This window comes from Onthophagus taurus, chromosome 7 (genome assembly GCF_036711975.1).
Source record: "Onthophagus taurus isolate NC chromosome 7, IU_Otau_3.0, whole genome shotgun sequence".
Classification (NCBI taxonomy): domain Eukaryota; kingdom Metazoa; phylum Arthropoda; class Insecta; order Coleoptera; family Scarabaeidae; genus Onthophagus; species Onthophagus taurus.
In genome coordinates this window covers 38,734,311-38,758,288 of record NC_091972.1, presented here as the reverse complement: position 1 = coordinate 38,758,288, position 23,978 = coordinate 38,734,311, and the positions used below count along the sequence as shown (strand labels likewise).

Sequence of the window (23,978 nt, the reverse complement as noted above, 5' to 3'; positions counted from 1 at the left end):
ATATCTAATTAATTTAATTATTTTAATAACTATAATTAATTTAATTGCTTTATTTTCTATAAAATCGTTTAATATTTTATTCTAAATTAAATCGTTAAAAAGATTAATTTGACCGTTTCGGTATTTTTAAGAATGTATGTATATTTATAGACAAGAAATAAATGTGCAACAAACAAGTTGCATATTCAAATTATCCTTGTCATCAATAATAAAATCTTAGTAGCAAATCTTCGTCCATATATATTATGTCATAAGGCAACGTCATGATATTGTTACTATACATTGATTGAATGATTGATACAATGAAGCTGTCATCGAAACTATTGCGAAATTATTTCCTCAAAATAGTTGACTGTCCATAAGGTATGCTAAAGCTTACTAAAGTTTTTGCTATATTCTAGAGTTCTAATGTTTAGAAACAGTAATGTGGCTTACACTTGATTATTGTGGTAGACTTTTAAATTATGTGCTGATAGATAGACATATATAATTTGATCAATAATATTCTAGTAGAAAAATTACAACACTTATAAAGAAGCTTTTACAGAAAGACAAAAACAGAACACAAAAACATCTACAATGACGCAGAAATTTATGCAAGAAAGTTCAAAAAACTTACATTGAAAATTGCAGAAAGCAAGAACACCATCACTAACACAAAAATTTGTCTGTGTAACACAAAAAGAGAGATTGGGAACAGTTATTGCATGATGACAAGAACACATGACACTGACAGAAAAATGGGAACTAACCTGACAGAGGATGTTGATAAAGACATTTCTGCAGAAGCTCTGACGGAGGAGTTTGCAGAAAAGAAAAAAACGCCGCTTTTGACTAGGAATACTGATAGTATAGTTTCTGCTGAATAACAATAATACCAATATAAAATCCAGTTCCAGTTGGAATATGAGTATAAAAATTTCCCAAAATGTTAATAAAAGTGTCCTCTTTCCAATGAACCAACCCATTTTGAAAAATAACTTTTAGTTTTTGAGAAAACAATATTTGAGAAATTTTGATAAAATTTTCGATGTTGCAATTTTCATCGATAACTGTCAAAGTTCACTATAAAATTAATTTCTTGAAGGATCCTTGTGGAAATATCACCAATTATTAATTAAAGTATCCTCTTTTTAATGCAAAAAGCCGTTTTGAAAAATCACTTTTAATTCTTGAGAAATAAATTTTTGAAATGATCGACAATTTTTTCGAATTTTACAATTTTTGCTGTTTAAGTTTTAAAAATTGCTATAAAATCCAGTTTTTGGAATATCACTATGATAATTTCCCAAAATATTAATAAAAGTGTCCCTCTTTCCAATGAACCAACCCGTTTCGAAAAATAACTTAGTTTTTGAAAAAACACTTAGTTCTTGAGAAATAAATTTTTGAAATAATCGACAATTTTTTTGAATTTTGCAATTTTCGTCGATTAAGTTTTAAGAATTCGTATAAAATCCATTTCTTGGAATATGAATTTGAAAATTTCCCAAAGTGTTAATAAGAGTGCCCTCTTGCCAATGAACCAACCCGTTTTAAACAATAACTTTTAGTTTTTGAGAAAACAAATTTTGAAGTTTTGATAAAATTTTCGATGTTGCAATTTTCATCGAAAACTTTCAAAATTCGGTATTAAATTATTTTCTTGAAGTATCCTTGTGGAAATATCACCAATTATTAATTAAAGTATCCTCTTTTTAATACAACAAGCCGTTTTGAAAAATCACTTTTAGTTCTTGGGAAATAAATTTTTGAAATAATCGAAAATTTTTTCTAATTTTGCAATTTTCACCGATTAAGTTCTCAAAATTCGTATAAAATCCAGTTCTTGGAATATGAGTATAAAAATTTCCCAAAATGTTAATAAAAGTGTCCTCTTTTCAATGAACCAATCCGTTTTGAAAAATAACTTTTAGTTTTTGAGAAAACATTATTTGAAATTTTAATTGATAATTGATTTTCATCGATAACTTTCAAAATTCGCTATAAAATTAATTTTTTGAAGGATCCTTGCGGAAATATCACCAATTATTAATTAAAGTATCCTCTTTTTAATGCAACAAGCCGTTTTGAAAAATCACTTAGTTCTTGAGAAATAAATTTTTGAATTAATCGACAATTATTTCTAATTTTGCATTTTTCGCCGATTAAGTTTTAAAAAATCGTATAAAATCCATTTCTTGGAATATGAGTTTGAAACTTTCCCAAAGTGTTAATAAAAGTGTCCTCTTTCCAATGAACCAACCCGTTTTCAAAAATAACTTTTACTTTTTGAGAAAACAATATTTGAAGTTTTTATAAAATTTTCGATGTTGCAATTTTCATCGATAACTTTCAAAATTCGCTACAAAATTAATTTCTTGAAGGATCCTTGTGGAAATATCATCAATTATTAATTCAAGTATCCTCTTTTCAATGCAACAAACCGTTTTGAAAAATCACTTTTAGTTATTGAGAAATCAATATTTGAATAATCGACAATTTTTTCGAATTTTGCAATTTTCGCCGATTAACTTTTAAAAATTCGTATAAAATCCATTCCTTGGAATATGAGTTTGAATATTTCCTAAAGTGTTAATAAAAGTGTCCTCTTTCCAATGAACTAACCCGTTTTGAAAAATAACTTTTAGTTTTTGAGAAAACAATATTTGAAGTTTTGATAAAATTTTCGATGTTGCAATTTTCATCGATAACTTTCAAAATTCGCTATAAAATTAATTTCTTGAAGGATCCTTGTGGAAATATCATCAATTATTAATTAAAGTAACCTCTTTTCAATGCAACAAGCCGTTTTGAAAAATCACTTTTAGTTCTTGAGAAAAAAATGTTTGAATAATCGACAATTTTTTCGAATTTTGCAATTTTCGCCGATTAAGTTTTAAAAATTCGTATGAAATCCATTTCTTGGAATATGAGTTTGAAAATTTTCCAAAGTGTTAATAAGAGTATCCTCTTTCTAATAAACCAACCCGTTTTGAAAAATAACTTTTATTTTTTGAGAAAACAAATTTTGAAATTTTGATAAAATTTTTGATGTTGCAATTTTCATCGATAACTTTCAAAATTCGCTATAAAATTAATATTTTGAAGGATCCTTGAGGAAATATCACCAATTATTAATTAAAACATCCTCTTTTTAATGCAAAAAGCCGTTTTGAAAAATCATTTTTAGTTCTTGAGAAATAAATTTTTGAAATGATCGACAATTTTCCGACACTGATAGAGTATACGGGCTGAGATGTTTTCAGAAAGAAAATGACTGTTTCAAAGACAATCCAATAAGTTTTAGTTGTAAAAAATTAAAAAGTTTAAATTAATATAATATGCACAATGCCGTTAAAATTGTTTTTTAATATCCACGTTTTATGCTATATATTCACTATGTTCATATCAACAGAATTTATAGCTTTATTGGAATGATGCATAAATAATCCTACAAACTTAATCACAATTAGTGAAATCAATTCGTACAAAAGTGTTCTAGATTAATTTAATGAAATTTACCTTTTATACGCCAGACCTTGAGAAAACTCTCCAAAAACATTAGCATTGATAAAGAACGCTGATAGTAAAACTTATTGAGAACAACTTTAACAATGATTATAAAAAAAGAACATTTTCTTCAGATTCAAAAATTTGTGTAAAATGATAAAGTGTATGTACTGACAAAAGTATTTATAGGAAGAAAAGATGAAGAAGACGCTTGACACTACAAAGAATCCTAATGGAGAATTTTCTACAAAACAAGAAAGAATGACTGACAATTTTCTACAAAAAGGTATAAACAGTACCATTAACAGAGAGCACCAACAGAATTGTTTCTGCTAAATGACATTAGCACCAACAATAATATAGAAGTTTGTGCAAAAAGGCCAGAATACTGATACTGATATAATAGTAGTAGCAAATAAATTTAAGACAGAAAGAGTTATTATCAAAACATTAACAAAGAAAATTCTGCAAAAGAAAGGCAGCTCCCATTGAGAATGTTGTGCAAGATGCAAAAATACTCCACAATAATACCATGCCATTGCAGCGTAAAATGTTCAAAATATTGTCATTTATAGGGTTTATCGCCAGTACATTTTATGATTAAGAAAAATTACTAAGGCTAACACTAAGTAATGTGTTCTACGTATAAGTTCACTAAAACCATTGAGAATCAGGAAGTTGCATTGATAATATTTTACTAAGTAACTGATAGAATAAACAATGCAGACATATTCGACATAATTCAGATACTATATATGCACACATATTAGTGCAGTCAGTAAGAGACAAATACAATAATAAAAAACTCGTAAATATCATTGATTGACAAGCTTGATTTGTTCAATTAATAACAAATATCTATCTATAGCACCAGCAGTAGACACTGTTAGAAAATTTCCATAGAAAAAGAAGAACTCTGACTGAAAAGTTTATGCAAAAAGGTCAGAATAGTAACAAAACTGGGCAGAACTGTGTGCAAAAAAGTTTCTACCAAGACAAAAACATTACATCTCTATAATTTAAGTTATATACTGCGAAATGGAATACTATAATACTGTACATTTGTATTTGTTAATTGTTATTCCGGAACTATGAGGAATAACAATATATGCAAAGATTTTGTAATACCAACAAATATTGTGCTATAAATATTAACACAATTATTACTGAAACCGATCGATTTAATTCTTTAAGACGAATTAAGAGTAATTAATAAACATCTTCTTGTTTTATTTTAGCGCTTTGTTTGCGGATAATTTCAATGATGAAGACAGTGAGAGCGACGGTAGTGTCGTATCTCCAAGAAGTCCGGATGCGCACGCGCCTCCCAGGTTCGTCCCGGCTACGAAACGTTGCAAAAAACGGCACTCATCGAATTTGCTAGGTTGGTAGTCACAAAAACACAGAGTGTCTCTCTCTATCTATGGGCGGTCTCAGATAAAAACCATGAAATGAAACTATGTATAAACACATGTGTATGCCAAAAGGACTCTACCTCCTCCTACCCCCTCAGAGCGTTTCATTATTATGTACGTACAATTATTACCGTTAGTTTATTTATTCGTTCGAAAAAAAAAAAAATTAAGTATTAAATTATTTTCAGGAGGTTTTATTTTTTATTTTAGTAAAGTCGAAAGTGCCTTGGTTTATAATATTGTTGTAGTTCTTTTTAGATTTTATTATTTATGAAAAGTCTTCTATTGTGTTGTGTGTGGGTTTTTTTGTTAGCAATTGGCACAAATTTGCAAAAAAAATATTAAAATCTGAATAAAAACAGAAATTCCCTACAAAAAAATATCCCGTATTTTATATACAGGGGTCACACCAGATTCTAGTGAATTATTAAGGTATGGTTCCTGTATTATATGTATATTTTTTATGTTATAAAGCGTACGTTTACATCTACAAAATATTTACACCTTTGCAAAGCACTTTCACCCATTTATTTAATTTTATTGTTATATAAATTAATAAAATTGATTTAATATTTTTACTTAAATAGGAAGTTTTGAAGAATCGGTTTTAAACGGCCGATTGGAACCTGTTTCAACCGTTCATGGATTTAAAGCTGAACTTGGAGCGAGTGGTTCTTTTATTCCTAAACATCTAACCGTTCCAGTTACTGTGTTCTTTTACACTTTAGGAGACAACGATAAAGTTTCATCTCCATATTTGGTAAGAATTGTAAAACGATGAGTACTAAAAGATTGAGATTTCTAAATTTTATTTTGTTTAGGGTCATATCAACTTGGGTAAAAAAGGATACAATGTACCTCCGACGGGAACTCTTCAAGTTACATTATATAATCCATCTGGCACGGTAGTAAAGATGTTTGTTATAATGTACGACCTAAGTGATATGCCTCCAAATACCAAAACCTTTATCAGACAGAGAACGTTGAATATTCCTGATGATTATAAGAATACCAACGATCTTGAACTGAGTCCAAAGTGGCTGAGATATTTAATACATTTAAGGTTGGTATTAATAGATGGTTTTTATGAAAATATTTATTATTTATTAGATTTAATGTAATTTAGGTTATTTCAAAACTCACCACTATATATCCATCCAATATCTGTTCATCTCTTTTGATTTAAAGCACGTGAAATTATGTTTCCACACCTCTAATTAAAATTAAGAAAACGGCGATAAATTCTTAAGATAATAAGTATTGAAGTTAATACAAATATTTATGTTTTTTGAGTAGCTTTAAAAACTCCTGAACAATTGATTTCTTGGAAAATTGTTATGAATTTTTCACCAATTATTAATTAAGCACTCTCATTACAATGAACAAGTCCGTTTTGAAATATCTCTCTTAGTTCTCGAGATATTAAGTAATGAAGTTAATATTAATATTGAGGTTTTTTTGAGTAACATTAAAAATTCCTAAAAAATCGATTTCTTGGAAAATGGATACAAAATTATCATCAATTACTAATTAAAGCATATACTTTCTAATGATAAAGTCCGTTTTGACATATCTTACTTAATTCTTGAGATATAAATTGCTGGAATTAATTGGAAATTTTTACCATATTTTGAATAACTTTAAAAATTCCTGAAAAATCTATTTCTTCGAAAATTGTTATGAAATTATTATCAATTACTAATTAAAGTATCTGTTTTCCAGTGATCAAGTCCGTTTTGAAATACGACTCTTAGTTCTCGAGATATAAATTCCTGAAGTTAATTAGAAATTTTTACCGTATTATGAGTAACTTTAAAAATTCCTAAAAAATCGAATCCTTGAGAAATTGTTATGAAATTATCACCAATTACTAGCTAAAGTATATGTTTTCCAGTGATCAAGTCCGTTTTGAAATATCTCTCTTAGTTATCGAGATATTAAGTATTGAAGTTAATATTAATACTTACGTTTTTTTGAGTAACATTAAAAAATTCCTAAAAAATTGATTTCATGGAAAATGGTTACAAAATTATCATCAATTACTAATTAAAGCATCTACTTTCTAATAATACAGTCTGTTTTGAAATATCTCTCTTAGTTCTTGAGACATTAAGTATTGAAGTTAATATTAATATTTACGTTTTTTTCAGTAACATTGAAAAATTCCTAAAAAATCGATTTCTTGGAAAATGGTTACAAAATTATCATCAATTACTAATTAAAGCATCTACTTTCTAATGATAAAGTCCGTTTTGAAATATCTTACTTAATTCTTGAGATATAAATTGCTGAAGTTAATTCGAAATTTTTACCATATTTTAAACAACTTTAAAAATTCCTGAAAAATCGATTTCTTGGAAAATTGTTATGGAATTATTACCAATTACTAACTAAAGTATCTGTTTTCCAGTAATCAAGTCCGTTTTGAAATGTGACTCTTAGTTCTCGAGATATAAATTCCTGAAGTTAATTAGACATTTTTACCGTATTATGAGTAACTTTAAAAATTCCTAAGAAATCGAATTCTTGAGAAATTGTTATGAAATTATCACCAATTACTAGCTAAGGTATTTACTTTCCAATGATTAAGTCCGTTTTGAAATATCTCTCTTAGATCTTAAGATATTAAGTATTGAAGTTACTATTAATGTTTACGTTTTTTTGAGTAACATTAAAAAATTCGTAAAAAATCGATTTCTTGGAAAATGGTTACAAAATTATCATCGATTACTAATTAAAGCATCTACTTTTTAATGGTAAAGTCCGTTTTGAAATATCTTACTTAATTCTTGAGATATAAATTGCTGAAGTTAATTGGAAATTTTTACTATATTTTGAATAACTTTAAAAAATTCCTGAAAAATCGATTTCTTGAAAAATTGTTATGAAATTATTACCAATTACTAATTAAAGTATCTGTTTTCCAGTGATCAAGTCCGTTTTGAAATATGAGTCTTAGTTCTCGAGATATAAATTCCTGAAGTTAATTAGACATTTTTACCGTATTATGAGTAACTTTAAAAATTCCTAAGAAATCGAATCCTTGAGAAATTGTTATGAAATTATCACCAATTACTAGCTAAGGTATTTACTTTCTAATGATTAAGTCCGTTTTGAAATATCTCTCTTAGATCTTAAGATATTAAGTATTGAAGTTACCATTAATGTTTACGTTTTTTTGAGTAACATTGAAAAATTCGTAAAAAATCGATTTCTTGGAAAATGGTTACAAAATTATCATCGATTACTAATTAAAGCATCTACTTTTTAATGGTAAAGTCCGTTTTGAAATATCTTACTTAATTCTTGAGATATAAATTGCTGAAGTTAATTGGAAATTTTTACTATATTTTGAATAACTTTAAAAAATTCCTGAAAAATCGATTTCTTGAAAAATTGTTATGAAATTATTACCAATTACTAATTAAAGTATCTGTTTTCCAGTGATCAAGTCCGTTTTGAAATATGAGTCTTAGTTCTCGAGATATAAATTCCTGAAGTTAATTAGACATTTTTACCGTATTATGAGTAACTTTAAAAATTCCTAAGAAATCGAATCCTTGAGAAATTGTTATGAAATTATCACCAATTACTAGCTAAGGTATTTACTTTCTAATGATTAAGTCCGTTTTGAAATATCTCTCTTAGATCTTAAGATATTAAGTATTGAAGTTACCATTAATGTTTACGTTTTTTTGAGTAACATTGAAAAATTCGTAAAAAATCGATTTCTTGGAAAATGGTTACAAAATTATCATCGATTACTAATTAAAGCATCTACTTTTTAATGGTAAAGTCCGTTTTGAAATATCTTACTTAATTCTTGAGATATAAATTGCTGAAGTTAATTGGAAATTTTTACTATATTTTGAATAACTTTAAAAAATTCCTGAAAAATCGATTTCTTGAAAAATTGTTATGAAATTATTACCAATTACTAATTAAAGTATCTGTTTTCCAGTGATCAAGTCCGTTTTGAAATATGAGTCTTAGTTCTCGAGATATAAATTCCTGAAGTTAATTAGACATTTTTACCGTATTATGAGTAACTTTAAAAATTCCTAAGAAATCGAATCCTTGAGAAATTGTTATGAAATTATCACCAATTACTAGCTAAGGTATTTACTTTCTAATGATTAAGTCCGTTTTGAAATATCTCTCTTAGATCTTAAGATATTAAGTATTGAAGTTACCATTAATGTTTACGTTTTTTTGAGTAACATTGAAAAATTCGTAAAAAATCGATTTCTTGGAAAATGGTTACAAAATTATCATCGATTACTAATTAAAGCATCTACTTTTTAATGGTAAAGTCCGTTTTGAAATATCTTACTTAATTCTTGAGATATAAATTGCTGAAGTTAATTGGAAATTTTTACTATATTTTGAATAACTTTAAAAAATTCCTGAAAAATCGATTTCTTGAAAAATTGTTATGAAATTATTACCAATTACTAATTAAAGTATCTGTTTTCCAGTGATCAAGTCCGTTTTGAAATATGAGTCTTAGTTCTCGAGATATAAATTCCTGAAGTTAATTAGACATTTTTACCGTATTATGAGTAACTTTAAAAATTCCTAAGAAATCGAATCCTTGAGAAATTGTTATGAAATTATCACCAATTACTAGCTAAGGTATTTACTTTCTAATGATTAAGTCCGTTTTGAAATATCTCTCTTAGATCTTAAGATATTAAGTATTGAAGTTACCATTAATGTTTACGTTTTTTTGAGTAACATTGAAAAATTCCTGAAAAATCGATTTCTTGGAAAATGGTTACAAAATTATCATCAATTACTAATTAAAGCATCTACTTTTTAATGGTAAAGTCCGCTTTGAAATATCTTACTTAATTCTTGAGATATAAATTGCTGAAGTTAATTGGAAATTTTTACCATATTTTGAATAACTTTAAAAATTCCAGAAAAATCGATTTCTTGGAAAATTGTTATGAAATTATTATCAATTACTAATTAAAGTATCTGTTTTCCAGTGATCAAGTCCGTTTTGAAATACGACTCTTAGTTCTCGAGATATAAATTCCTGCAGTTAATTTGAAATTTTATCCGTATTATGAGTAACTTTAAAAATTCCTAAAAAATCGAATCCTTGAGAAATTGTTAAAAAATTATCACCAATTACTAGCTAAAGTATCTACTTTCCAATGATCAAGTCCGTTTTGAAGTATCACTCTTAGTTCTTGAGATATAAATTACTGAACTTGATTAGAAATTTTTATCGTGTTTGAGTAACTTTAAAAATTCCTGAAAAATCTATTTCTTGGAAAATTGCTAAGAAATTTTCACCATTTATTAAGCAAAGCACCCCCTTTCCAATGGACAAATCTATTTTGAAATATCACTTTCGGTTCTTAAAATATAAATTGTTAAAGGTAATTGGTAATGAATATCGTTTTGTGAGTAATTTTGAAACATTCGCTGCAAAATAGATCTCTTGGGAAATTGTTATGAAATTTTTACCAATTACTAATTAAAGCACCCCCTTTCTTATGATCTAGTCCGTTTTGGAATATCTCGCTTAGTTGTTAAGATATTAAGTATTCAAGTTAATATAGATATTTATGTTTTTTTGAGTGACTTTAAAAACTCATGGAAAAATCGATTTCTTGGAAAATTATTATGAAATTATTACCAATTATTAACTGAAGCATCCAGTTTCCAATGATCAAGTCCGTTTCGAAATATCTGTTTTACTTCTTAAAATATTAAGTGATGAAGTTAATATAAATTTTTTAATATAAGTTAATATAAGTTTTTTAAGTAGCTTTAAAAAATCCTGAAAAATTGATTTCATAGAAAATTGTTATGAAATTTTCACCAATTATTAATTAATACCTTTTAAGAAGAAGAAGAAAACAATATTTATTTGGACTTATATAAAAATTATAACAATAAGAAATACGAAAAGAAATATATATACATATAAAATAAATATAAAAAAAAAGTCCAAAACGGCTGTAGACCTGAGTCTTCCTGCCCAACCTTTTAATTTTATTAGCTCCGAATAGCCCCTAAAGTCTCTCTAGCCACTCTAACAATGAGTCCCAATGTCTTTCGTTTTTAACAGCTCCCAGTTGATTTCAATATCTTACGCTTTTAAATACTCTAAATATCTGTCAGTAGCCCTTATTGGCACGCAGTACATCCAACATCTCCCACTGATTCCAAATACCTTTCGTTAACTAATATGCACTCGCTTCAAAACCTTCTATAACCTCTTAACGCTTCTCAACGTTTCTGAATCCTTCTCACCGACTCCAAATGACTTCTAACACGTATATCTTACGCTTATGAATGTTTGCTTAGCCATTCATTTGAAGTATATATTTAAAAATGAGGTTTCAAATCAATATTTTTGACACTATCTTATTCTTGAACGTTTTCTATATCAAAATTAAAGGAAAATTTTCTCAATCGTTTTATAGGTACTTCTTTTAAACAATCGATTTTCTTCAAATACTAACGAGGTGATTGGAATTTCACATTAATTCCATTAAGAACTCGATTAAGGTTAATCGCCTTGTTAAACCAAGCTGAAGCTCGATTAGCATCACTGTTAGCATAGATTTACTGAAAATCATGGTTTGATAATGATACATTTTTGATTGAATGGTAATTAAGACTTCAATCGATTAGCGTTCGCTTAAAGTTAATTAATCGTCACACTTAAAATTGTATAAAATCTTACTTTAAGTGATACAGTTTGACGATAAACATTCGATTAAAGTTTTATGAAACCCATTTTTGATTTCTTGCGACTCTAACTCAGAATTAACGTTCGATTACCGTCAGGTTAAGTGTTGATTAACATTCGATTTAGGCTCTATAAAATCCGCTTTGACTTAATATAATAATAAAACTTATTTTTGATGTAATATACACCCAAACCAAGCTTAACAGATAAATCTAATATCAGATTTTGATCAAATAGCTGATACTAGTCTTTTTGTACGATTCTTATAATTTTTCTACTTCAAAGTATCCACTACGCCCAAAACTGTTCCTGATTGAACTAATCGTACTTGCATTCCAAGACATTCATTAAGAACTAAGATAGTTATTAGTTATATACTAGTTAAATAATGTTAGAATGATATAATTTATAACATTAAAAAAATTCCTAAAAAATCGATTTCTTGGAATATGGTTACAAAATTATCATCAATTACTAATTAAAGCAACTACTTTCTAGTGATAAAGTTCGATTTGAAATATCTTACTTAATTCTTGAGATATAAATTGCTGAAATTAATTGGAAATTTTTACCATATTTTGAATAACTTTAAAAATTCCTGAAAAATCGATTTTTTGGAAAATTGTTATGAAATTATTACCAATTACTAATTAAAGTATCTGTTTTCCGTTTTGAAATATCACTGTTAGTTCTCGGGATATAAATTCCTGAAGTTAATAAGAAAATAATAATATCGTTTCGTGAGTAATTTGAAACATTCGCTGCAAAATCGATCTCTTGGGAAATTGTTATGAAATTTTCACCAATTGCTAATTAAAGAACCCCCTTTCTTATGATCAAGTCCGTTTTGGAATATCTCGCTTAGTTCTTAAAATATTAAGTATTCAAGTTAATATAGATATTTACGTTTTTTGAGTTGCTTTAAAAAATCCGGAGAGATTGATTTCTTGGAAAATTGCTAAGAAATTTTCACCATTTATTAAGTAAGCACCCCCTTTTCAATGAACAAATCTATTTTGAAATATCACTCTTGATTCTTAAAATATAAATTGTTAAAGTTAATTCGTAATGAATATCGTTTCGTGAGTAATTTGAAACATTCGCTGCAAAATCGATCTCTTGGGAAATTGTTATGAAATTTTCACCAATTACTAATTAAAGCACCCCTTTTCTTATGGTCCAGTCCGTTTTGAAATATCTCGCTTAGTTCTTAAGATATTATGTGTTCAAGTTAATATAGATATTTATGTTTTTTTGAGTGACTTTAAAAAATCCTGAAAAATCGATTTCTTGGAAAATTGTTATGAAATTTTCACCAATTATTAATAAAAGAACCCCCTTTCCAATGAACAAATCCGTTTTGAAATATCTCGCTTAGTTCTTAAGATATTGTATGTAAGTTAATATAAGTATTTGCGTTTTTTGAGTAGCTTTAAAAAATCCTGAAAGATGGATTTCTTGGAAAATTGTTATGAAATTTACACCGATTATTAATTAAAGCACCCCCATTACAATGAACAAGTCCGTTTTGAAATATCTTTCATAGTTCTCGAGATATTAAATATTGAAGTTAATATTAGTATTTACGTTTTTTTGAGTAACATGAAAAAATTCCTAAAAAATCGATTTCTTGGAAAATTGTTATGAAATTATTATCAATTACTAATTAATGTATCTGTTTTCCAGTGATCCAGTCCATTTTGAAATATCACTCTTAGTTCTCGAGATAGAAATTCTTGAAGTTAATTAGAAATTTGTACCGTATTATGAGAAACTTTAAAAATTCCTAAAAAATCGAATCCTTGAGAAATTGTTATGAAATTATCACCAATTACTAGCTAAAGTATTTACTTTCCAATGATCAAGTCCTTTTTGAAATATCTCTCTTAGATCTTAAGATATTAAGTATTGAAGTTAATATAAATATTTAGGTTTTTTGAGTAGCTTTAAAAAAATCCTGAAAAATTAATTTCTTGGAAAATTGTTATGAAATTTACACCGATTATTAATTAAAGCACCCACATTACAATGAACAAGTCCGTTTTGAAATATCTCTCTTAGTTCTCGATATATTAAGTATTGAAGTTAATATTAATATTTTCGTTTTTTTGCGTAACAGTAAAAAATTCATAATAAATCGATTTCTTGGAAAATGGTTACAAAATTATCATCAATTTCTAATTAAAGCATCTACTTTCTAATAATACAGTCCGTTTTGAAATATCTTACTTAGTTCCTGAGATATAAATTGTTGAAGTTAATTGGAAATTTTTACCATATTTTGAATAACTTTTAAAATTCCTGAAAAATCGATTTCTTGGAAAATTCTTATGAAATTATTACCAATTACTAATTAAAGTATCTGTTTTCCAGCGATCAAGTCTGTTTTGAAATATGACTCTTATTTCTCGAGATATAAATTCCTGAAGTTAATAAGAAATTTCTATCGTACTATAAGTAACTTTAAAAATTCCTGAAAAATCGAATCCTTGAGAAATTGTTATGAAATTATCACCAATTATTAATTAAAGCACCCCCATTACAATGAACAAGTCCGTTTTGAAATATCTTTCTTAGTTCTCGAGATATTAAATATTGAAGTTAATATTAGTATTTATGTTTTTTTGAGTAACATGAAAAATTCCTAAAAAATCGATTTCTTGGAAAATTGTTATGAAATTATCACCAATTACTAGCTAAAGTATTTACTTTCCAATGATCAAGTCCGTTTTGAAATATCTTTCTTAGATCTTAAGATATTAAGTATTGAAGTTAATATAAATATTTAGGTTTTTTGAGTAGCTTTAAAAAAATCCTGAAAAATTAATTTCTTGGAAAATTAACACCGATTATTAATTAAAGCACCCCCATTACAATGAACAAGTCCGTTTTGAAATATCTCTCTTAGTTCTCGAGATATTAAGTATTGAAGTAATATTAATATTGACGTTTTTTTGAGTAACATTAAAAAATTCCTAAAAAAGCCGATTTCTTGGAAAATGGTTACAAAACTTTCATCAATTACTAATTAAAGCATCTACTTTCGAGTGATAAAGTCCGTTTTGAAATATCTTACTTAATTATTGAGATATAAATTGTTGAAGTTAATTGGAAATTTTTACCATATTTTGAATAACTTTTAAAATTCCTGAAAAATCGATTTCTTGGAAAATTCTTATGAAATTATTACCAATTACTAATTAAAGTATCTGTTTTCCAGCGATCAAGTCTGTTTTGAAATATGACTCTTATTTCTCGAGATATAAATTCCTGAAGTTAATAAGAAATTTCTAACGTACTATAAGTAACTTTAAAAATTCCTGAAAAATCGAATACTTGAGAAATTGTTATGAAATTATCACCAATTATTAATTAAAGCACCCCCATTACAATGAACAAGTTCGTTTTGAAATATCTTTCTTAGTTCTCGAGATATTAAATATTGAAGTTAATATTAGTATTTACGTTTTTTTGAGTAACATTAAAAAATTCCTAAAAAATCGATTTCTTGGAAAATGGTTCCAAAATTATCATCAATTACTAATTAAAGCATCTACTTTCTAATGATAAAGTTCGTTTTGAAATATCTTACTTAATTCTTGAGATATAAATTGCTGAAGTTAATTGGAAATTTTTACCATATTTTGAATAACTTTAAAAATTCGTGAAAAATCGATTTCTTGAAAAATTGTTATGAAATTATTACCAATTACTAACTAAAGTATCTACTATCCAATGATCAAGTCCGTTTTGAAGTATCACTCTTAGTTCATGAGATATAAATTACTGAACTTGATTAGAAATTTTTTTCGTATTTGAGTAACTAAAAATTTCTGAAAAATTTATTTCTTGGAAAGTTTTTATGAAATTTTCACCAATTATTAATAAAAGTAGCCACTTTCCAATGATTTAGTCTGTTTTGAAATATCTCTCTTAGATCTTAAGATATTAAGTATTGAAGTTAATATCAATATTTACGTTTTTGAGTAGCTTTAAGAAATCTTGAAAAATCGATTTCTGGGAAAATTGTTATGAAATTTTCAACAATTTAGCTGATCCCACTTCTATTCCAAGACATTCATTAAGAACTAAGATAGTTATTAGTTATATATTAGTTAAATAACGTTGAATGATATAATTTTTTCTTTTTAATATAGATTTATGAGTTCAAAATCGGGTCGAATTTATCTACACAGCGACATACGTTTAGTGATTTCAAGAAAAACCGATTTGGACACAGCAACGGGTCACGGAGATGGAATGCACGAGTTACGCAGTTTCACCCACATGCCCACAAATCCAAAATACACCTCGATTAAGTAACATGAGTCCGCTGCAGCGTTAGGTTCTTCTTCATCTCCGGAACATAAACCGAGAAGAACTTTAACCTATTTGAAACTAATATGTTGTTCGGTATAAAAGAAATAATTCAAAAAAAATAAAATAAACACTAAATGTTAATGGAGTTCAGAGAAGAGTTATTTTTAACGCACATTGACTATTGACATGCAACATTTTTTGATTTCATAAAAAAAATATAGTGAATGAAGCGAGTTAATAGAAGATGAGCGTTGGATTTGAAAAAAATTTAAATAAATTAAATTAAAGCAAAAACGTGTTGTGCAGTAGGAATAAAAATATCAGCATTTTCTTCGTCGTTGTCGTCCAAGAGTATCGTTGAGTAGTGGAAATAGCTCATTACTGCCATTTCAAATGTGTATAAACACTAATTATTATTATACTTGGTTAACAAATAACAAAAACAATTATTACTATTATTATTAACTATTATTATTGTAAATAATTTATTTCGTTTATTGTTTATGTATTTACTATGCTGAGGGTTTTTATAATTCATAACATAATTTTAATAATAATAATATGTTATGAATTAAAGAAACTTTATGCATAACGTGATTTTTAAATTTTGCAACAAACTTACTCAAATTATCATTTTGTTTGGAAACTTTTAGAGTAAATTTGTTGCAAAGCTTATAAATTATATATTGTCCTTATATTTCTTCTTTTATTTTATTACTTATAAAAAGTTAATTTTCACTCTTGTTACTTTAATGGTATTAATCAAAGATAAATTTTTTTGGGGTTATTAATGTGGGAAAATTATTATTAAAAAAAATAAATAAAAATTAGATAGGTAGCTTGTTTGTGGTTAAAATTAGGTTCGATTTGGTTTCGTTTAAGATATCTTTCTTTAGAACAAAAAAAATACAATTTATTATTTTGTAAAAATTATTTTTGGACGTATCTATTTTAGAATACAGATTGATGGAGTTATTATGGATTAAAACTTAACAGTGTTAGTACCAATAAAGTTGTGAGTAAAACACTAGCAGGGCTTTCTCTCTGCAGCAAGAATAAATCAATATTTATTATACATACATAATTTTTTTATTAGATGATTCAATAAATGTGAGAAATAGATGGACTATTTGTTTTATTTAAAATTTATCTGGTTTTTCTCTAATTTCAACAAAGAGTTGTTTTTCAATTAAGGGTAAAGTACATTTATCATAACTTATATTATAACTAACATAAACTGGTTTTTTTAAATATTTTGAAACCTTAGAAGCTAAAAGACAGGATTTTTCTTCGTTTGAGTTCCCAATAAGTTGAGTTGTTACAGGTAACGTTTGATAACGATTTAACATAGCCAAACTCAAATCATCCAACGATTTATTGTCTTTGTAGTTAATAAATATCATCAGGGAATCTTGCATTTTAAGTATTTGGTATAAAATTCTTCTGTCTGCGATTTCTGTTGAAAATATGTGCAAACTAAAACCTTCTCGCGGTGACATTTTATTTTCTTCAAGACACAACAAAATAATTGTAAAAAAGTTAGGTTAGCTTTTATGACAGCTTATAAAATGACAATACATAATAATAATGTGAAGTTAGTTGCAGAACTTGTTTAAATTAAAACAACATTAAATTATAAACAAAATTATTTATAACAAAGTTATTTTTATTTCTGTGTTCCATTTTGTTTATTACATAAACAGAATAAATACAAGTTAAGTAATTTGGGAATATTTTATTATGAATTGAAACTATCTTCAGGAAGGTTTTACTGTGAGGTCATTGGAAGAATTGACATTTCTATGTTTTTATTTATACAATGTATTTCACTTAAGAAGCAATATACAAAAATATAAAAAAAAGATAAAATAAAATTGAAAAAATATTAAAATATAAAGCGAAATATTAACGGTTATAATTTTATTATTGTTAGGTTATCCAACTTGATTCGGTTACCATGGTGATTAATATCCAAATACTGCAGGTGCTTGTCAAAATTGAAATTGAATTTAAGTTTTTTTAAGGAATAAGTCTTATTAAATTAGTTTAAAAGGCTGTATTTACTCAAAATTGGTTTATCCTAGGTATTATAAACAAGGTAAGTGGATTAAATCAAAAAAAGATGTTTTTAATTTATTTTTCTTAATTAGAATCGATTTAAATTAACAATAATTAACGAATTTGAATGCGAGATAATCGTAAAGAATTCAAATTGTTAGAATAAAATTAGTTAAATAAAAATTAGGTTAGAATTGATAAAAAAATGGGAATAGAATTTTATTATTTTAAGGTTATCCAACTTGACTCGGTTACCATGGTGATTAAGATCCAAATATTGCAGTTGCTTGTCAAAATTGACGTTGAATTTAAGTTTTTTTAATGAAAAACACTAATGCCCGTTTGCACCGTTTTTGAGTTAAGCTTTGCTTAACTAAGCGTCCCTTAATTTTTAAGCCAAGCTTTAAATGTAATCCGTTGCACCGCAATATATTTAAGAAAGTTTAGTAAAGCAAAAATAAACTCGGCAACAACGCACTAAATCGGTGAAAATGGGAAACTGTATTACCGATAATCTTTTTTTAATAATTGGTTTTGACATTTCAAAGTTAGTGTGCGAAATTTGTACTTTTTACAACTCCGAATAAGAATGGACGTGGAAAAGAAAAAGAGAATGCGTTCTCTTAATTATAGTTGCCAATCGATCCATGCTTAACAGAAAATAATAATACTGAAGAAACAACAACAACTGTAATTGAAGACTACATGGATGTTTCTAAATTCTCCACCTTCTAGCGTAGCACGTATTCTACTATTTGAATAAATAGTCATGTCATGTGTTGATCCTGGCTATCGTGCTACAATATCTTGCACCTTAAGGTCAGAATCTCCCACAACTTGGACATTTATAGAGATATAGCCTTTCCTGTTTCTGAATATCTCACCATCTTCTCCTCCTAGAATATATTATTTATTTATTTAGTAAAGGTTCTTTTTTATTGAATTATGTCAATATACCTGGAGATTGTATCTTTATGTGGGTGCCATCAATGCATCCTACAATACTTGGAAATAATGCAATATTATAAAAATCTCTTTGTATTTTTTGAATATTATTTTCTTTTGGCATTTTTATGTAAGCATGAGATAGACTAGCTAATGCAATTGAAACATTTTTAATAATTCTTGATGATGTAGAAACATGAGTCCCCATAAAATCTGATATGGTTGACAAATGTCCACCTGTAGCATAAAAACGTAGACATGTTAATAATTGGTCCATAGGGCTTAAGCTGTTATTTCTACAAAAAGAATGAATAATTAATTACATATTTATTATTTACATAATATTTTACGTACATGTCTGTAGGATATTCAAGCTTTTCTTCAATTAGTGGTAAAATGTTTAAAACAGTATTCTTTGTTAAACGAAATCGTTGAAAAAATGTAAGGTTATCCAAATCTTCAAAATGATTGCGCCGTAGATATATCCGTTTAGGAAATCCATAATCAACAATCTCTAATATTTCTGCAGCATTTCCAAACATATCTTCATCGTCGTCAAAAATATCCATGTTTTCACAATTTTCACGTCACACAATGACAAATACATTTTTTCACGTAATTTAAAGCTACGCTTAACCGGTAAACTCCGAACATTGAACGCTTAAATTAAGCTGAGAATAAGCGTAGCTTAAACAACGGTGCAAACCGATTTAAAAATTTAAGGAAAGCTTAGCGTAAAGCAACGCTTAACTATTGCGGTGCAAACGGGCATAAATTAATTGGATTTAAAGGTTGTATTTCATTCAAAATGAGTAAATGGTTGAAATTATAAGCAAGGTAAGTGGATTAAATTAAAAAATGTTTTAGATCAATTAAAATGTACAAGAATGTGGGGTTAAATAACATTTAATACTACAACTAACACTAGACGTAGAACTAGAAAGTTTTAGGTTTAGCCGGGCCTCTTAAACAAGAACTTAGAAAATTCTGAAGACGCACGGCTAAACCCGAATATTTCTAGTTCAAGGTCTAGTGTTAGTTCTAGTGCAAGTGTAAAACTAGAACTAACACAAGACCTAGAACTACAAACAGTCGGGTTTAGTCGTGAAAAAAACTTTCAGTTGTCAATGTCAACTTTAATTTGATTATTATATTCGTAATCTTCATAAAATAACCTTTAAAGTGAGTCCAAACTTGACGCATTTCTCTCAAAAAACCAAAAAATTCGAACTTTCAACTTTTAATTTACACATATTTGTCAACTTCATAAAAAAAACCTTTAAAATGAGTCCAAACTCGACATATTTAACTTTAATATTAATGGAAATACAATCACTTCCGGTTTGAAACGTCAATTTTGACATATTTGTCATCTTCATTAATAAACCTTTAAAATGAGTCTAAAGATGACGCACTTATCTTGAAAAACAAAAAAGTTAGAATAAAAAACGTTAAACCCGAAATTAGCAACAATGAAGGTAGCAATTTAATTTTAAAATATTAATGTCAACATAATTTTTTATTTTTTTTATTATATTTTTGTTTTTGTGATAAATTTTAAGACATTTTATAAAAATTAAGAATTTGTGAAAATGACATTGACATTTCAAACCGGAAGTTGCTTATATCTCGACTAATATTGGAATTAAACGTATCATGTTTGGGCTCATTTTAAGGGATTTTTCACGACAATTACAAATATGTCAAATTTGACGTTGACATTTCTAACCGGAAGTTGGCCATAACTTCATTAATATTGAAGATAAATATATCGTGTTTGTACTCATTTTAAAGGATTTTTAATGAAGATTACAAATATGTCAAAATTGAGGTTGACATTTTAAATCTGAAATTAGTTATCATATAATAGACAAATGGACAACTTCATGGTGTTCTTTTATGATGTATTCTTTATTAAAAAAACCATTAAAATGAGTCTAAACATGATGTTGCTAGATATCACTATGTTGTATATTTTTATTGCACTAAAACTAGAACTACCACTAGACCTAGAACTAGAAAGCTTCGGTTTAAATTTTTTTTTTTAATTTAAACATGAAAACAATCATATAAATTGCCTTATCGATCAAGTTCATAAGCAGCAGAATTGTGACTGGTGCTAAAAGGGCTATATAAGCCCAGACACCAAGTTGTTATCCCTGGTTTTAAGAAGAAGAAGAATATCACAACATTTTGTAGAAGAGAAGATTATGTGCAAGAGCAAAATATCATAGGTAAAAACAAAATATTAGCTGTAGAATATATGAAACGAAGACATATATGATTAACAATAGTTGTTGTGTTATTTTTATTAAATCTTGATTCGAAATGGAAACTTTTAGCTTTAATTTAGGATATAAATCATTTCCTAACTCATCCAAATAAAGATAAAGGTCACTCTATCAAAGTAGCAGCTTTTCTAATAAGACTCTTTTAGGAGAAACTTTTTATATAAAATCACATTATTTGTATATCATATGTAAAAGTAGAGCGCTTTAGCTTTAATTTAAGACCTAAATCATTTCCTAATTTCCCACAATAAGGTCGATATCATGATATCATGATATCGATTAATATTTTCACTTCTTTGAAACAGCCTACATTAAAACATTTTTGAAAAATTTTTTTGTTTATCTTTTTATACCACTTTCAATAATAGAGTGTTTTAGCTTTAATTTGGGATTTACATCTATTTTACTGTAAAAGTCCAAACTACGGTAAATCCTAAGATTTACCAACTCTGAATTGTAAAATATCCGAAATGTTCTGTGATCATCGTTCATTTCGAATTTTTACCACATCCACTCGGTAAATTTTAGGTTTTACTGCAAAGACATGGTAAATGCCGAAAAATAGACTCGTATAGACGTGTTCGGTGCATGTTCTGATACTCGTGGGTAGTCTGCAGTCCTCGCTACCCATACCACCTCCTTCACCGTCCCCAAAAGCTAATTGCGCTGACGAAGGAAAGGTGTGAAGAAATCAAGTATTATGTTTATTACGACTACTTATTCAACATTCTCGAAGAATCACATGTTGCTGACAATACCTTGACAATACCCTTTTTCAAAGTCTTCTGATTTTGTTTTGACAAGGCATAGCTTCAAATATGTCATAATACCCTCAACTGTTACATATTTATACTTGCTGTTGGACATGGTGGAAGGACAAGGAAGCTGAAGGACTTTGAACAAGGGTATTGTCATCAAGCCTATACTTCATAATGAAATGAACTCACGTTATCAAGTAGATCTAATAGATCTACAAACTAATCCTGATAGAAATTATAAATTCACTTTTAGTTTACCAAGACCATCTCACTAAATTTGTGATTCTTCGTGCACTTCAATCCAAATGCACAACAGAAGTTGCATACCATCTTTTCGATATTTTTACCACTTTTGGAGCTCCAACCATCTTTCATTCCGATAATGGTCGAGAATTTTGTAACCAAGTTATTGAAAGTTTATGCTCTCTGTAGCCGAACGTTAAAATAGTATATGGAAAGCCAGACACAGTCAGACTCAGGGATCAGTAGAATGGGCCAAACAAGATATCGAAAATATGTTGAGCAAGTGGATGGAAACAAATCAGTTAACAAAATGATCAGAGGGTTTGAATTTCATCCAGGCAATGAAAGATAGAGCATATCACGAGAGCCAGAAAATTATCTCTTGTTTAAAAAATCCCCACATTTACCAACTCATGTTGGTAAATCTTAAGATTTACTAGTTAAACCTAAGATTTACCGTAGTTCTAGTTTTTACAGTAGAGATCAATATACAGGCTGTCTCACGTAACTGGTTCGTTAGAACTTTTTTAGGTTCCACTATTCGTAGAGGTTTGAAATTTTGGTAGCATGGGTTGTTCATTCTAAACTTTCAATCTAAAATATTTTCAAGATGGCCACCACTTCCGGTCTACCGGAAATAGACCACAACTTCGTTATTTTAAATGGAATGCTATAGTTTTTATTACACCTTTCAACTATACATAAAAAAAATGTTGACTTTGATAAAAGTTGTTGGTATTTGTTGGTATTTTGATTTTAAGCTTTTTTTGGCAAATTTCACCATGCTCTTTAAAAGCCCATATTTCAGTTAACGTTCATTAAAAAAACCTCTAAATTGGCACGATTACTCTTCAGATGTTGTCAAATAGATTGTCATTTCTTGTATCAGAGTATCTTATAATTTTCTAATATCAGGGAAACTACACTAAATAGGTATAGGGATGTTTATAGATAATTTGTAGAGAATTAAATTCCCTTTCTGATAGGGTAAAGAAATATGGGGTGTTCCATTTAAAATTTTCGACTTTCTCGCAATTGAATATTGAGAAACGATAATTCAATTTTTGACCAGCCTGTATAAGATTCTCTGATACAACAAATGACAATCTATTTGGCAGCATCTGTAGAGTAGTCGTGCCAATGCAGAGCTTTTTTGAATGATCGTTAGCTGAGATATGGGCTTTTAAAGACCATGGTGAAATTTGTCAAAAAACACTTAAAATCAAAATAACTCGAAAACAAAAAACGCTAGGTACCAACAACTTTTATCAAAGTCAACATATTTTTTTACGTATAATTGAAAGGTGTAATAAAAACTATAGCATTCCATTTAAAATAACGAAGTTGTGGTCTACTTCCGGTAAACCGGAAGAGGTGGCCATCTTGAAAATATTTTAGATCGAAAGTTTAGAATGAACAACCCATGCTACCAAAATTTCAAACCACTACGAATAGTGGAACCTTAAAAAGTTCTAACGAACCAGTTACGTGAGACACCCTGTATACATTTTCCCCTGTATACATTGCTTAAAAACAGAAATGAAGTTATAATTAAAAAAGAAAAACTAAAATTTAATGCTGAATCGTGATTAGATTTATTTTACGACTAAAATTTTAATTCGTAAGTGCGATTAATTACAATTAACTCTTTTAATTTTACATAAATCGGTCTGGTTGTAAACGAAATTCAGGAATTTCTTTTTGCGAATTGCTACTATCTTCAGGATGATACGTTTCATAT

General features: G+C 27.6%; 2 protein-coding genes and 1 long non-coding RNA gene across 5 annotated transcripts in view; 1 reads left to right on the top strand and 2 right to left on the bottom strand.

Moving 5' to 3' along the window:
- Positions 1 to 634, bottom strand: part of LOC111419082 (translation machinery-associated protein 7 homolog) — a 66,588-nt gene extending 65,954 nt beyond the window's left edge. The window contains exon 1 of the transcript XR_011641247.1: positions 620 to 634. The gene's annotated coding sequence lies outside the window, so the exon portion shown is untranslated. The remainder of the gene's footprint in view (positions 1 to 619) is intronic.
- LOC111428712 (atos homolog atossa) overlaps positions 1 to 17,068 on the top strand; it is an 82,090-nt gene extending 65,022 nt beyond the window's left edge. For all 3 annotated transcript variants that reach the window (XM_071198310.1, XM_071198311.1, XM_071198309.1), the window contains 4 exons: positions 4,731 to 4,876; positions 5,495 to 5,667; positions 5,729 to 5,970; positions 15,780 to 17,068. In XM_071198310.1, the coding sequence (XP_071054411.1) occupies positions 4,731 to 4,876; positions 5,495 to 5,667; positions 5,729 to 5,970; positions 15,780 to 15,945 (727 nt within the window). In that variant the 3' untranslated portion in view covers positions 15,946 to 17,068. The remainder of the gene's footprint in view (positions 1 to 4,730; positions 4,877 to 5,494; positions 5,668 to 5,728; positions 5,971 to 15,779) is intronic.
- A 1,787-nt stretch (positions 17,069 to 18,855) lies between these two features.
- Positions 18,856 to 19,720, bottom strand: LOC139430644 (uncharacterized). Its single transcript, XR_011641035.1, has 3 exons — positions 19,300 to 19,720; positions 18,958 to 19,241; positions 18,856 to 18,896 (listed from the first exon to the last, which is right to left on the bottom strand). It is a non-coding gene; the product is annotated as an uncharacterized lncRNA (long non-coding RNA).
- Positions 19,721 to 23,978: the final 4,258 nt, after the last annotated feature.